This window comes from Amblyomma americanum, chromosome 3, assembly GCF_052857255.1.
Source record: "Amblyomma americanum isolate KBUSLIRL-KWMA chromosome 3, ASM5285725v1, whole genome shotgun sequence".
Taxonomy (NCBI): Eukaryota; Metazoa; Arthropoda; class Arachnida; order Ixodida; family Ixodidae; genus Amblyomma; species Amblyomma americanum.
The window spans coordinates 3,589,323-3,602,243 of record NC_135499.1 but is presented as its reverse complement, the minus strand read 5'-3'; the positions used below and the strand labels follow the sequence as shown (position 1 = coordinate 3,602,243).

General features: G+C 49.6%; 1 protein-coding gene across 1 annotated transcript in view; it reads right to left on the bottom strand.

Annotated features, from left to right (window-relative positions):
* The window catches only part of LOC144124420 (uncharacterized), a 662,500-nt gene that overhangs the window by 338,913 nt on the left and 310,666 nt on the right, over positions 1-12,921 (bottom strand). The window contains exon 4 of the mRNA XM_077657051.1: positions 11,438-12,662. Coding sequence (XP_077513177.1) covers positions 11,438-11,594 — 157 coding nt within the window. The 5' untranslated portion in view covers positions 11,595-12,662. The remainder of the gene's footprint in view (positions 1-11,437; positions 12,663-12,921) is intronic.

Genomic DNA, 12,921 nt, shown 5'->3' with positions numbered 1-12,921 from the left:
CCCGCAAAGGTGGCAATTACCGTTTCAGTTGGAAGTTTTGTTTCCTCAACAACCCGAGTGCACCGATGTACAGAAATCACCCCTGCGGAGGAGAGTTTCTCTAGTGTTTCCTTAGGGCTAAGGCGTGGGTCAACGCCTCGCACCAGCCCTTTAGAGCACGCCAAGTGCGGCGGTATAAATGCGCTTACCGACTGGCTTCCAAAAGCTGTGGACGTTAACAAATCCATGATGCAGGCCTGGTCGGCCGACCTGCACACCACGCCTCCTCTGCCGTACATCACAGATTTTTAAGAAGTGAGGCGTAATCGCCTGTAGCGCAGTCTGAACCGCATCCGGGTTATTGAGTCGAATGGCGCCACCATCCGATGGAACCAAGGCCACGGGAATAGTGCCGACGCCACCCCGAAAGAAGGCGTCCAGGGGGAGTTGGTTAGGGGGGAGGCTGGCCGACCAGGGGGAGTTCCCCTGGCCAGGAGAAGACGTCGACATGCGCCCCTAGCGACCTGCAAGCGCCCTGCAAAAGCGAAAGACAATCAAGCAATCAGAAGCTAGTGATACGAACAGTCACCGCCCAGTGAGACCACGCCCGCCTGTGGGAACAGGGACAGCCACGTCCACGAACGACACCTTCTCTACACTGTCCGCTGCTTGCTTCTTCTTCTTCTCCTTATTAAGCTTCTTCTTCTTCTCCTTATTAAACTTTACAGAAGAAGAGAACGTCGACGTTGCCGCCTACCTTCAACGCGCAGAAGAAGCTCGAAGGCTTGCCCGATTACGGATCAAAGATCAGCAGCGGTCCGACGCCAGACGCTACAACCTACGAAGACGCAATGCGGAATACAAGCCAGGAGACCATGTCTGGGTGTGGACGCCCATTCGCCGCCGTGGATTGAGTGAAAAGCTTTTGCGCCGCTATTTCGGCCCGTACAAGGTTCTTCGTCGGCTGGGTGAACTGGATTATGAAGTCATCCCTGACGCAATGACTGCATCCCAGCGACGCCGCGTACGACCAGAAGTTGTCCATGTAGTCCGTCTGAAGCCGTATTACGCGCACTAAAGGCCGCTGCATTTCTATGCTCTATTTTCGCATGATCCGTTTTTTTTCCTTACTATCGCATTATTTGTTTAATGCATCGGGTCGATGCTTCTTTGAGAGGGGAGTAATGCCACGAATATTTGCAGTGTGTTCGTTTTTCAAATCTGCCGCCACATCACTTTATCGCCTTGTTTGCTACGCAAGACGCGACTAGATTTATCTCGATTGATCGCAGCCAGGCAGAGCTGATTCTACGTTGTTCCGGAATGTTCTAGTAACTTTGCGCTCTTTATCTCGAAAGTTCGCTATCAGCTTTAAATTGAGCACGGCCGACAGCGGCCGGCATTCTGTTCGACGACCGCCGAGCACGCTTGTCGCTTCGCCGGCGCCGAGTGATTCAGTCCATTTTGGGTGCAAGTCAGCCCAATAAACAGTTCTTTTAGAAGATCCTTTCGTCCGTCTTCGTCGCTGCTTCGACTGCCGCCACCACTACATGACAATATGATAGACCAACTTGAAGAACCAGTGGATAAACAGATCAGTTCATCTCAGAATTCGCAGAAAGCATTCTAAAAAAAACCAAAACTGGAAACAGAGCAGTTAGAATAAGAAAAGATAACAAAAAAGATTAGCGTTGTTGTTGTGCCGTGCTACACAATCTTTCATGTCGACTAAAAAAATTTGGGAAAAGCACGACATTGCTGCAGTTTTGTCGGCACCCATCAAGATGAGAGGGCTCAGCAAGATTGTTAATTCGCGTGACGACGTGGGCAAGAGTGTGGCGTCAAGCGCAAGAACCCATGTGATGAATGAGTGCGAGGCGTTGTCTAGAAGATTCCCCTCGCATGCAAGAAGGTATACCTGGGACAGACGGGCAGATGCCTGAATCAGAGGCTGAGTGAGCACAAGCGTGCATGCAACAACATAGCGAAACCAGGCAACCTGGCAAAGCACGTCGCAAATTGCCCCCCCCCCCCCGAAAAACAAAGACAAGGAAAACAAAGATATGAAGGAAACATGCAAACCGTCGTTCAGCGAAACAACCGCAATCAAGAAATCGAAAGTCAAGAAAGTAAGAGAAATAATCAGTGTCTTCACGATGATGAAGATGAAAGAAGAATATGTGAGCAGCCGGTCCGTGAAATTTTTCAGAAAAGAATGCGCCTATCTTGTATCAAAACAATCATGACTGTGTGTGACAACCCCTCCTTTCCTTTTCAAGCCTTTCTCGTCTGAACAAGAAAACAGTTGGAAGTTTAGCTCTCGTTCCGTTCGTCGTCTCTCTGTCCCTGTCTCATGTCGTTTCGTAAACGTTAGCGCTACCCACTGCAAAAAAAAGGGGAATGAACGCTGACGTCGTAATAACGAGAAGCCAGCTTCCGTAAGCGGCGTGCAGCTGGGTTCTGGCGGCTGGAGAATGCGCGGCGATCGTCGGACAGTGAAGCCTCGCGGCCATGATGTTTCGTGGTCCAGCGACGAGGCCCTCGCATCGCCGTCACACCTTCGCGCGTGTCAGGTGTGCCCAATGAACGTGAAGCAGGCCGGATTTTGCTCTGCCTCAGACTCAGGCCGACTCAAAATTCCGCGAGTCGGCTGTCCGAGCATTTCATGCCGCGAGAGCTGTGAAGCGAGAGTGGTACTCGATGTGGGAGTTGAGTGCGTAACACCCTACGGAAGGGTCAAGCAAAAAAAAAAGAGCGCTTTCGCGTTCCGGCAGTTCGAAGTGGCTGGCGCGCCCTCTTGTTTTCGTCAGGTGTGGTCAGCGAGAAAGCCCCCTCGCCCCCATGAGCTGATGCAGCTCATGTGTACCAATTTTTGCTCCAAGCGCAACAAGAACGACACACGAGAATAAAGACAGACACAAACAAGCGCTGTCAGTCTTTCTTCTTGTGTCCCGTTCTTGTTGCGCTGTGAGCAAAAAATGAACAGTTACCAACTCGCCCAAATTTCCGCCTAGCTCATGTGTACCAAGCCTTGGAGTCACAGTGTGAGCGACGGTTCCACGCTATAAACAAACGTAGAAGAAAGCGAAAAGGGTACCTTTCTACTGGATTCCAATACTTTAAGCTAATAATACGCACAATACCAAAGTAATGTTCAACCGTCTCGGAAGTGAACAGCAGTTTACAACTGGTAATGAGGTGCTGGAAGTGGTGGGGGAGTACATCCACTTATGGCAGGTAGTGACCGCAGATCCGGATGGGGATAGGGAAATAACTAAAAGAATAACATTCGGGTGTAGAGCATGTGGCAGGTTCTCTCGGATCAGGAACGGCAGTTTACACTATCTCTGCAGGGAAAAGTTATATAGGAGCTGTATATTACCGGTACTCACCTATGGCGCAGAAATGTGGAGCCTAACAAAAAAGGGTTCATCTTAAGCTAAGGAAATAAAAATGATTAGTCTAACGTTAAGCGACAGGAAGTGGGCAAAGTGGGTCAAACGCAGGTTAATCACAACCTTGTTGAAATCAGGAGGAAGATACGGGCTTGGGCATACACGTAATGCGAATGCAAGATAGCCGCTGGTCCTTAAAGGTAACGGAGTGAATTGCAAGTGAATGCAAGCGTAGCAGGGGGCGGCAGAAGGATTGGTGGCCGGATGAAATTAGAAGTTTGCAGGCATAGGGTGGGCACAGCTGGCAAAGGACAGGGTTAATTGGAGAGACATGGGAGAGGCCTTTGCCCTGCAGTGGGCGTAGTCAGGCTGATAATGATGAAACCGGATCTTCGCATATTGTGGCTTTGCTACGGTGGATTTATGGAGCTGTATTCGGTTGCTGCCGAATATCGGAAATTCCCGAATATCTTTCTTTGATCGAACACGGACCCAATAAGAAACATATTCGAGCCGTATTAAAACTTTCGAATATTCCCGCCTTCCTGCAAGTTGGTCTTTGCAATTATAAAAATGCTATTACGTTCTTGCGCAGTGAACATTGGGCATCATTCTAAAAGCTCGGTTTATGTAGCGCACAAACACTCGTCACCGACGGGGACTTTTCTTTGCTTCCCGAGAGACCTCTCCTGGGCTGGTTCTCAAGCCCCACTGAAAAATTCAGGAATGCTCTTTTAGAAAGACGTGGTTCTGCAAGAGCCGCAGTTAACAAGCAAACAAACTCACCTTCGCACCTCGCAGGAACGGTGCTCTCATATGGATGGCGCTCTTTATTTTCTGAAAACTTATTAACTGTTAACTGCGATATGATTCGGGAAAATTAACAAAGGAATTTTCTATTTTTGAGTAATAATATCAGCTGTTTTTGATAAATATTTCCTTCGTGGAACTCTTAAGTAGCCTGACGGATATAAAAGGGTACGTTAGAATGTGTGCTGTAATAACGTTAAATAAAAATCACAGAAGGATCCGTAAACAGGTTGTCAGGATATTGGTGGCGTCGTTGCAACAGTGTTCTTCCGCCAATGGTCACTTCAGCCTGTGCTAATGTTGCCTGTGGTAGCAAGGCTGGTAACATAGCAGTGATGTTTGTTTGGGCTGTCATATGAAAAGTAAATATAGAGATTAAAGTAGCCAGTCTTGAAAGGAATCGGTACTGAACATGGTTTGCGATTTCTGGTTGCAGGAAATGTCCTGGTCCGTCATTTTGAAGGTCTAATCTCGCCGGGCTCCGCGCTTCGCCATAGCTCATGATGCTATTATCATATCGTTCGCTGTGAAGGCATCGCAAAAGTTTCGCGCAGCTGCAAATGCAATAAGTGGCCGGAAACGAAGAAACTTTATCAAAAAGAAGGTATTTATTGTCCTCGGGGATATGAAACGACAGTAAAGTAAATGAAAACTAGCCTTTACCGCGCCTGGAAGATTCTTAATGAAATTAATCTTGGATAATTTGAAAGAAGGACTCACAACCACAGTTTTCCGTCTAATAAGTCAGCACTGACCATAACGTCAAACTCAAGCTTGACACCATGCACAGCAGCTGTTGCATATTGACTAGCGGTATCGTAAGCATGAACTTACAAGAAAACACTTAACGAGGAGTGCAGGTCTGCTACACGCGCCGAATGACGAGCAATTTGGCTTGAATAAGCGATGCCCAACACTCGTGCCACAATCGGCAGTAACTGCCCCCCCAATGTCCTGCGCCAACGCCACCGAGAGAGAACAGAACGCCACCGAGAGAGAACAGAAAGAACGCGTCTTGCGGCCGTGGCGTAAATATTGTATTCGCTGGCGCTTGCCACTCGCCGCAATTCCCCAAGCGCAAAGTTTTCTGCCAGACCAACTGGCTTCGGTGCACTCGGCTGATGGGCCAGGGAAGTGCAGTGGTAGCAAGCCGACGCGCAAGTGGCGACGTGCTTGGAATTCAGCCGCTGCTTGACGCCATCCTTGCAATGGTGGCGATGCAGCCTGGGTGTCACGGAGGCGCTCAATTCAAATGATTGGAGACACCGCGTACACGGAGTTTTTTGGCTCTAAAAAATTTTTAAATGTTCAGGAAGGGGTCGATGAGTCAGCATGAGGCGCGTCGTATGGTGGTGGGGATGTACAGAGGTCCATCGCAGTAATGGACTGGGTAGAAAGGCTGGCCAGTGACACGCAGCTACACGGCGCGCCGGATTGTCGGATAACAGCACCAACCCTTGTAGAGACAGGCACCACCGTGTGGCCGGCTTTCAGCTGACTGTTCGTCGAAGATCGGGCCCATTAGCTTTGGCCACACGGACTGAAAAATATTCCCTCGACCCGTCATCGTCCCTCGAAGCAGCGGGGCCCAACAAAGAACCCCCCCCCCCCCCCCCCAAAGCTAGATTGCAGGGTAGTGACCCTTCCGGTATACACCAGCGTCCTTAGTGTGGGAACCGCACGGAGGGTCATAACTGAATGTGTTGTAGAAATACGCTGGATTGATCCGTGCAGAAAGGGACTCCGGGGTCCGTATAGTTGGTTTTTCATTTTACATTGAGAGAGGCTTTTGTGCACCCTAAGTTGTAAGGCGGGACGCCCAATGTGGAGAGCCAGTCGCTTTTGTGGAGACTGTGCATCGAATTTTCTAAGTAATTTCATGACTGTTTTATTTTTGTTCTAGGGAATATTTATTAACGCTGTCCATTTGCAGGGGGCAGCAGGCAGGAAGAACCGATTGGGATGAGCGTGGCTGCTATTTGATGCTTCCTTTCATATGTTTATTAATTTATTTATTTACTATCTAGCTCCTCAAAGGCCCCGCCCCATTCAAGGGGTATTACATGAGGGGTGGGGGGGGGGGGGGTAGGGCAGTTATCAAAAAAAATAGTTTTCGATGGCAGCCTTGAATGTTGAAGGCCTGCTAAAGGAGATGAAAATGTAGAGCGCGAAGAAAGACGACGACACGAAGAAGGCACATGGAGCACACGAGCGCTGACTTTGGATCTGGATTTTGTATCTCGCACCAGTATATATAGCTTAAAGAATCTCAAGAGTAAGAAAAAGCACCGCACGAAGTTCGCAGAATGCTCGCATTCTATTGTCCACAGCATCCCCTTGAAATGTGGGTAGAGCAATGTAGCACGAAGCGGTAGGTGTTTAAACGACCGCTTCCGAGAACAATGCAATAATTTGTCTGAACGGAGAGGAGGGTTTCTGGACGCGCATTGCAGAAAATTTAAGAAAAACAGTTCAGATGAAAAGATAGCAATTCAGATGAAATGTTCGTGTGCCAGCCCGCTTACCAACATTGCTCTGTTATCGCCAAAAACCTTTGCAAACTGACTCGAGAAATAATAGAGGCTGAAAGGATGAACCGGCTGGGTGGCTCCTGCGTTGCCAAGCCATCCATTGCTCTTACTCGTAAGAAGCTGTAATGCTTGCGTCATCATAAGAATGGGTTGCTTACTGCGCATGTGTGACATTTGCCCGTTTTTTTCTTTCCAGCTATATATGCTGCTCCGAGGTTCAAAATAAACGGTTGCGAGTCAGCGCTCCTGTGTTCCATGTGCCTCTTTGTGTCCTCGTCTTTCCTTGCGCTGTACATTTTCATCATGAATCACCAACATGCCCAGGCTGCCACCTTACGGTAAAAGAAGCAATGCGGCCGGGAAGGCCGCTTCAGTCCGAAGCAGTACGGAGAAAAAATGATTAATGGAATTTTGTGATAAGGGCGCGCTGGGGGGTAGACGGCTTTGGAATGGAATGACGGGATAAACGTTGCGCTGGATGGATGAATACGTTCTCGGGTGGGAAGCTGTGAAAAAAACTTGTGATGAAGAGAAAGGCGAGCTTAATTTTGTTTGCACGGGATGCTAAAATATGAAGTTCAAGCTGTTGCTTCGAGAAACAATCCCGGTTCTTTGGAACGCAGGTACTCATGGCTTGGTACAACGACGCGCAGATTCGTCTCCACATTTACGGCAGCGCAAGCTAAGCTCGCATTGTTTACCGTCCTTTACATCCTTGTTGCTTCGAGAAACAATCCCGGTTCTTTGGAACGCAGGTACTCATGGCTTGGTACGACGACGCGCAGATTCGTCTCCACATTTACGGCAGCGCATGCTAAGCTCGCATTGTTTACCGTCCTTTACATCCTTGTTGCTTCGAGAAACAATCCCGGTTCTTTGGAACGCAGGTATTCATGGCTTGGTACGACGACGCGCAGATTCGTCTCCACATTTACGGCAGCGCAAGCTAAGCTCGCATTGTTTACCGTCCTTTACATCCTTGTCGCTTCCAGAAACAATCCCGGTTCTTTGGAACGCAGGTACTCATGGCTTGGTACGACGACACGCAGATTCGTCCACACATTTACGGCAGCGCAAGCTAAGCTCGCATTGTTTACCGTCCTTTACATCCTTGTTGCTTCGAGAAACAATCCCGGTTCTTTGGAACGCAGGTACTCATGGCTTGGTACGACGACGCGCAGATTCGTCTCCACGTTTACGGAAGCGCAAGCTAAGCTCGCATTGTTTACCGTCCTTTACATCCTTGTTGCTTCGAGAAACAATCCCGGTTCTTTGGAACGCAGGTACTCATGGCTTGGTACGACGACGCGCAGATTCGTCTCCACATTTACGGCAGCGCAAGCTAAGCTCGCATTGTTTACCGTCCTTTAACATCCTTGTTGCTTCGAGAAACAATCCCGGTTCTTTGGAACGCAGGTACTCATGGCTTGGTACGACGACGCGCAGATTCGTCTCCACATTTACGGCAGCGCAAGCTAAGCTCGCATTGTTTACCGTCCTTTAACATCCTTGTTGCTTCGAGAAACAATCCCGGTTCTTTGGAACGCAGGTACTCATGGCTTGGTACGACGACGCGCAGATTCGTCTCCACATTTACGGAAGCGCAAGCTAAGCTCGCATTGTTTACCGTCCTTTACATCCTTGTTGCTTCGAGAAACAATCCCGGTTCTTTGGAACGGAGGTATTTATGGCTTGGTACGACGACGCGCAGATTCGTCTCCATATTTACGGCAGCGCAAGCTAAGCTCGCATTGTTTTCCGTCCTTTACATCCTTGTCGCTTCGAGAAACAATCCCGGTTCTTTGGAACGCAGGTACTCATGGCTTGGTACGACTACGCGCAGATTCGTCTCCACATTTACGGCAGCGCAAGCTAAGCTCGCATTGTTTACCGTCCTTTACATCCTTGTTGCTTCGAGAAACAATCCCGGTTCTTTGGAACGCAGGTACTCATGGCTTGGTACGACTACGCGCAGATTCGTCTCCACATTTACGGCAGCGCAAGCTAAGCTCGTATTGTTTACCGTCCTTTACATCCTTGTTGCTTCGAGAAACAATCCCGGTTCTTTGGAACGCAGGTACTCATGGCTTGGTACGACTACGCGCAGATTCGTCTCCACATTTACGGCAGCGCAAGCTAAGCTCGCATTGTTTACCGTCCTTTACATCCTTGTCGCTTCGAGAAACAATCCCGGTTCTTTGGAACGCAGGTACTCATGGCTTGGTACGACGACGCGCAGATTCGTCCACACATTTACGGCAGCGCAAGCTAAGCTCGCATTGTTTACCGTCCTTTACATCCTTGTTGCTTCGAGAAACAATCCCGGTTCTTTGGAACGCAGGTACTCATGGCTTGGTACGACGACGCGCAGATTCGTCTCCACATTTACGGCAGCGCAAGCTAAGCTCGCATTGTTTACCGTCCTTTACATCCTTGTTGCTTCGAGAAACAATCCCGGTTCTTTGGAACGCAGGTATTCATGGCTTGGTACGACTACGCGCAGATTCGTCTCCACATTTACGGCAGCGCAAGCTAAGCTCGCATTGTTTACCGTCCTTTACATCCTTGTTGCTTCGAGAAACAATCCCGGTTCTTTGGAACGCAGGTACTCATGGCTTGGTACGACTACGCGCAGATTCGTCTCCACATTTACGGCAGCGCAAGCTAAGCTCGTATTGTTTACCGTCCTTTACATCCTTGTTGCTTCGAGAAACAATCCCGGTTCTTTGGAACGCAGGTACTCATGGCTTGGTACGACTACGCGCAGATTCGTCTCCACATTTACGGCAGCGCAAGCTAAGCTCGCATTGTTTACCGTCCTTTACATCCTTGTCGCTTCGAGAAACAATCCCGGTTCTTTGGAACGCAGGTACTCATGGCTTGGTACGATGACGCGCAGATTCGTCTCCACATTTACGGCAGCGCAAGCTAAGCTCGCATTGTTTACCGTCCTTTACATCCTTGTTGCTTCGAGAAACAATCCCGGTTCTTTGGAACGCAGGTACTCATGGCATGCTACGACGACGCGCAGATTCGTCTCCACATTTACGGCAGCGCAAGCTAAGCTCGCATTGTTTACCGTCCTTTGCATCCTTGTTGCTTCTAGAAACAATCCCTGTTCTTTGGAACGCAGGTACTCATGGCTTGGTACGGCGACGCCAGATTTGTCTCCACATTTACGGCAGCGCAAGCTAAGCTGTCCCTGGTTACCCTCCTTCACATTCTTGCTGCTTCGAGAAACACTCCCGGTTCTTTTCAACGCAGGTACGCATGGCTTGGTGCGACGAGGCGCAGATTCTTCTCCACATTTATGGCAGTGGAAGCTAATCCTGCCCTGGTTACCGTCCTTTATGTTCTTGTGGTGTCTAGAAACAATCTAAATTCTGTCGAACGCAGGTGCTCTTGGCTTGGTTGGACGGCGCGTGTATTCGTATCCATATTTGCTGCAGTGCAAGCTAAGCTGGCGCTGGTTGCCGTCGTTTGCGTTCTTGTTGTGTATATAAACCATTCTGATTCTTTCGAACGCAGGTACTCATGGCTTGGTTCGATGACGCGTGCATTACTCTCCACATTTACGGTAGTGCAAGCTAAGCTGGCCCTGGTTACCGTCCTTTACGTTCTTGTTCTGTCTAGAAACAATTCCGATTCTTGCGAACGAAGGTGCTCATGGCTTGGTTCGACGACGCGTGCATTACTCTCCACATTTACGGTAGTGCAAGTTAACCTGGCCCTGGTTACCGTCCTTTACGTTCTTGTGTCTATAAACCATCCTGATTCTCTCGAACGAAGGTACTCATGGCTTGGTTCGACGACGCGTGTATCCCTGTCCACATTTACGGTAGTGCAAGCTAACCTGGCTCTCTTTGCCGTGCTTTGCGTTCTTGTTGTGTCGAGAAAGAATCCCGATTCTTTCGAACGCAGGTATCATGGTTTGGCACCACGACGCGCAGATTCCTCTCCACAGTTTCTGCATTGTAAGCTAAGCTTTCCCTTGTTGCCCTCCGTTACATTCTTGTTGTGTCAAGAGACACATTGAAAACCTGCAATTGTTCCATGTTTTGTGAAAGTTCTTAGCGAGCTTGACGAATAAACCAACACATTTGTCCTCTGGGCAACAACACCCACCTCACAGAGTGACGCACGCTAACCCCCCTCCCCCCCCCCCCAAAAAAAAAAACACGCGTACACTGACACAACGTAATGTCAAGCGATTATTATAACCTCCGCGATATCACAAACAACGCTAAGCTGGTGCGCTATAGCAAATGAAGCCAAGAACAAAATGTCGGAACAGGAGCATAAAACAAAAAAGCACTTTCTCCTCTGAATATTGATGAGTGCGGAGCGTTGGCAGTTCCTTCCTACATCAGTGTAACTCATGCTGCTGTGGTCAGACTTCTGTGCCTCTCACTCAGAGTTATGGCCAGCACCCCTACAGTTTTCCGCACCCAAACAATGGAGACAGTGACAAGCGCAGTCCGGTTGCTTTAAAAACGACGAGCAAACAGCTCGCCAATCTATGTTTGGTTTTCAGGCTGCTTTTTTTCTGGTGGCGTTTTTAGTCAGGAGCAGTTGCGGAAGAGGAGGACTGCCGCAAGGAGATCACGGGCAGCGCGCAGCAATCGAGGCTTCCCAGATCGCTATAGCCATCATCATTATCTCATGTGAGCGCTGCGCGGCTCACCGCACTGGGGGCTGAAGAGCCGTCTGAAGAGCACTCACCCGTGGGCCTGGGCGGCCGCAGCGCGTGTCCCAGCAGCGGAGGGGTGGCGACCGTGCTGGCGGGTGGCCACGCGGTGCTGCCCATCAGGGTGGTGGTGCTGACGCTGGTCCCCTCGCCGCCGATGTCGTTGAGACTTCGGTTGCTCGCGGCTCGCATGGCGAACACAGGGCGCTCGTGCGGACCGCCATGCCTCCATCACGGCCTCGGCGGCGCGGTGGGCCGACGACGGTGCTTCGCTCTGCCGCCCATACGGCGCATCCTCATCCTGGTCGTAGCGGCAGGCGACGCCCTGGCGCTAACTTGGACGAGCAGCAATGGCCGAAAGTCTTCCGCCGCTTACTTTTTACTTTCTCTCAAACGGTCTGGCCGCCATGGCTTCTGAGTGGCAGACGTTTGCCTCCGCACTTGGCCTCACACTGCACAGACACTTTCACCGGAGTTATCAGCTGCTGATGTCACACAAACAGGCGCCGCGAGAATCTGTTTCCGAAAAAAACATTGATGCACGCCACAAACTTTGAATTTCGCCCTTCGGGATGCTGTCCCCTGCACTTTTGTAAAGCCCTTTTCGTCTTGTTTAGGTATGCGGGAGCCGGAGACACGACGGTAACGCTGTGCCAGAATGTCTGCACTATCCGCGCCCAGCGCAAGTCTGCTGATGTGACTGCCTACGCGTAAGGCCCTCTCTTCTCTGTCCTCTTTTTTGGTCCTGAAACGCTTTACTTCGCAGAGAGAAACTGCCTTCGTAAGTATTTCACCTAGGCTTTACTTCTGCAGGAACGCCACCAGAGCCTGAAATTCAATCTCAAACGCACCTGGAGACGGCACTTAGAGAAAACCTTCTTTATTTATCGCCTAAAAGCGCAGATTAGAGGTAAAATCAGTTATTTGTGTTTTGCTTGCGTTCTATTGGCAATGGGAGCGATGTGAGTGCCGTAAGCGGATTTCGTTTAAAATGTCCCAGAAGCAGAAAATGCGCAGTTTCACCCGAGACTGGTTTGAGAAGCAAAGATCAAGGCGAAGTGCATAAGTTTCGCTGCCTTTTTAAGCTTTCTTCCCCTGCGTCAACGCTAAATGAAATCAGGTGCAGATCTTGTCAGTGTCGATGCGATGTTTTCTTGCATTTTCGGAGTACGGGTGACTCTTCATGCATCAAAGGTGTGACGTCAGAAAGCACGGCTTGAGCAGCGTCATGCTGAGGGCGTGACATCTGCTTGGCTGGACCTGTAAGTAGAGAAACAAAGTATTGTTGTGTCAGCAAAGGAAGTTAGAGTTATACTCTGAGTGCAGAATGCTGGAATATTGTATGAAACCATAAAAAAGCTGTAGCGTTTTAACGTAGTTAAACTGAGTAGACTTGCGAAATGATGTATTTATCCTGACTGTCTCATGGCTTTCCTTTGCTAGGTCATTGGCCCGTCTGGCGTTCGATAGTAGTATTAGTTGTTGAAGACGGCGACCTGCATTGCACAGCGCGAGAGTA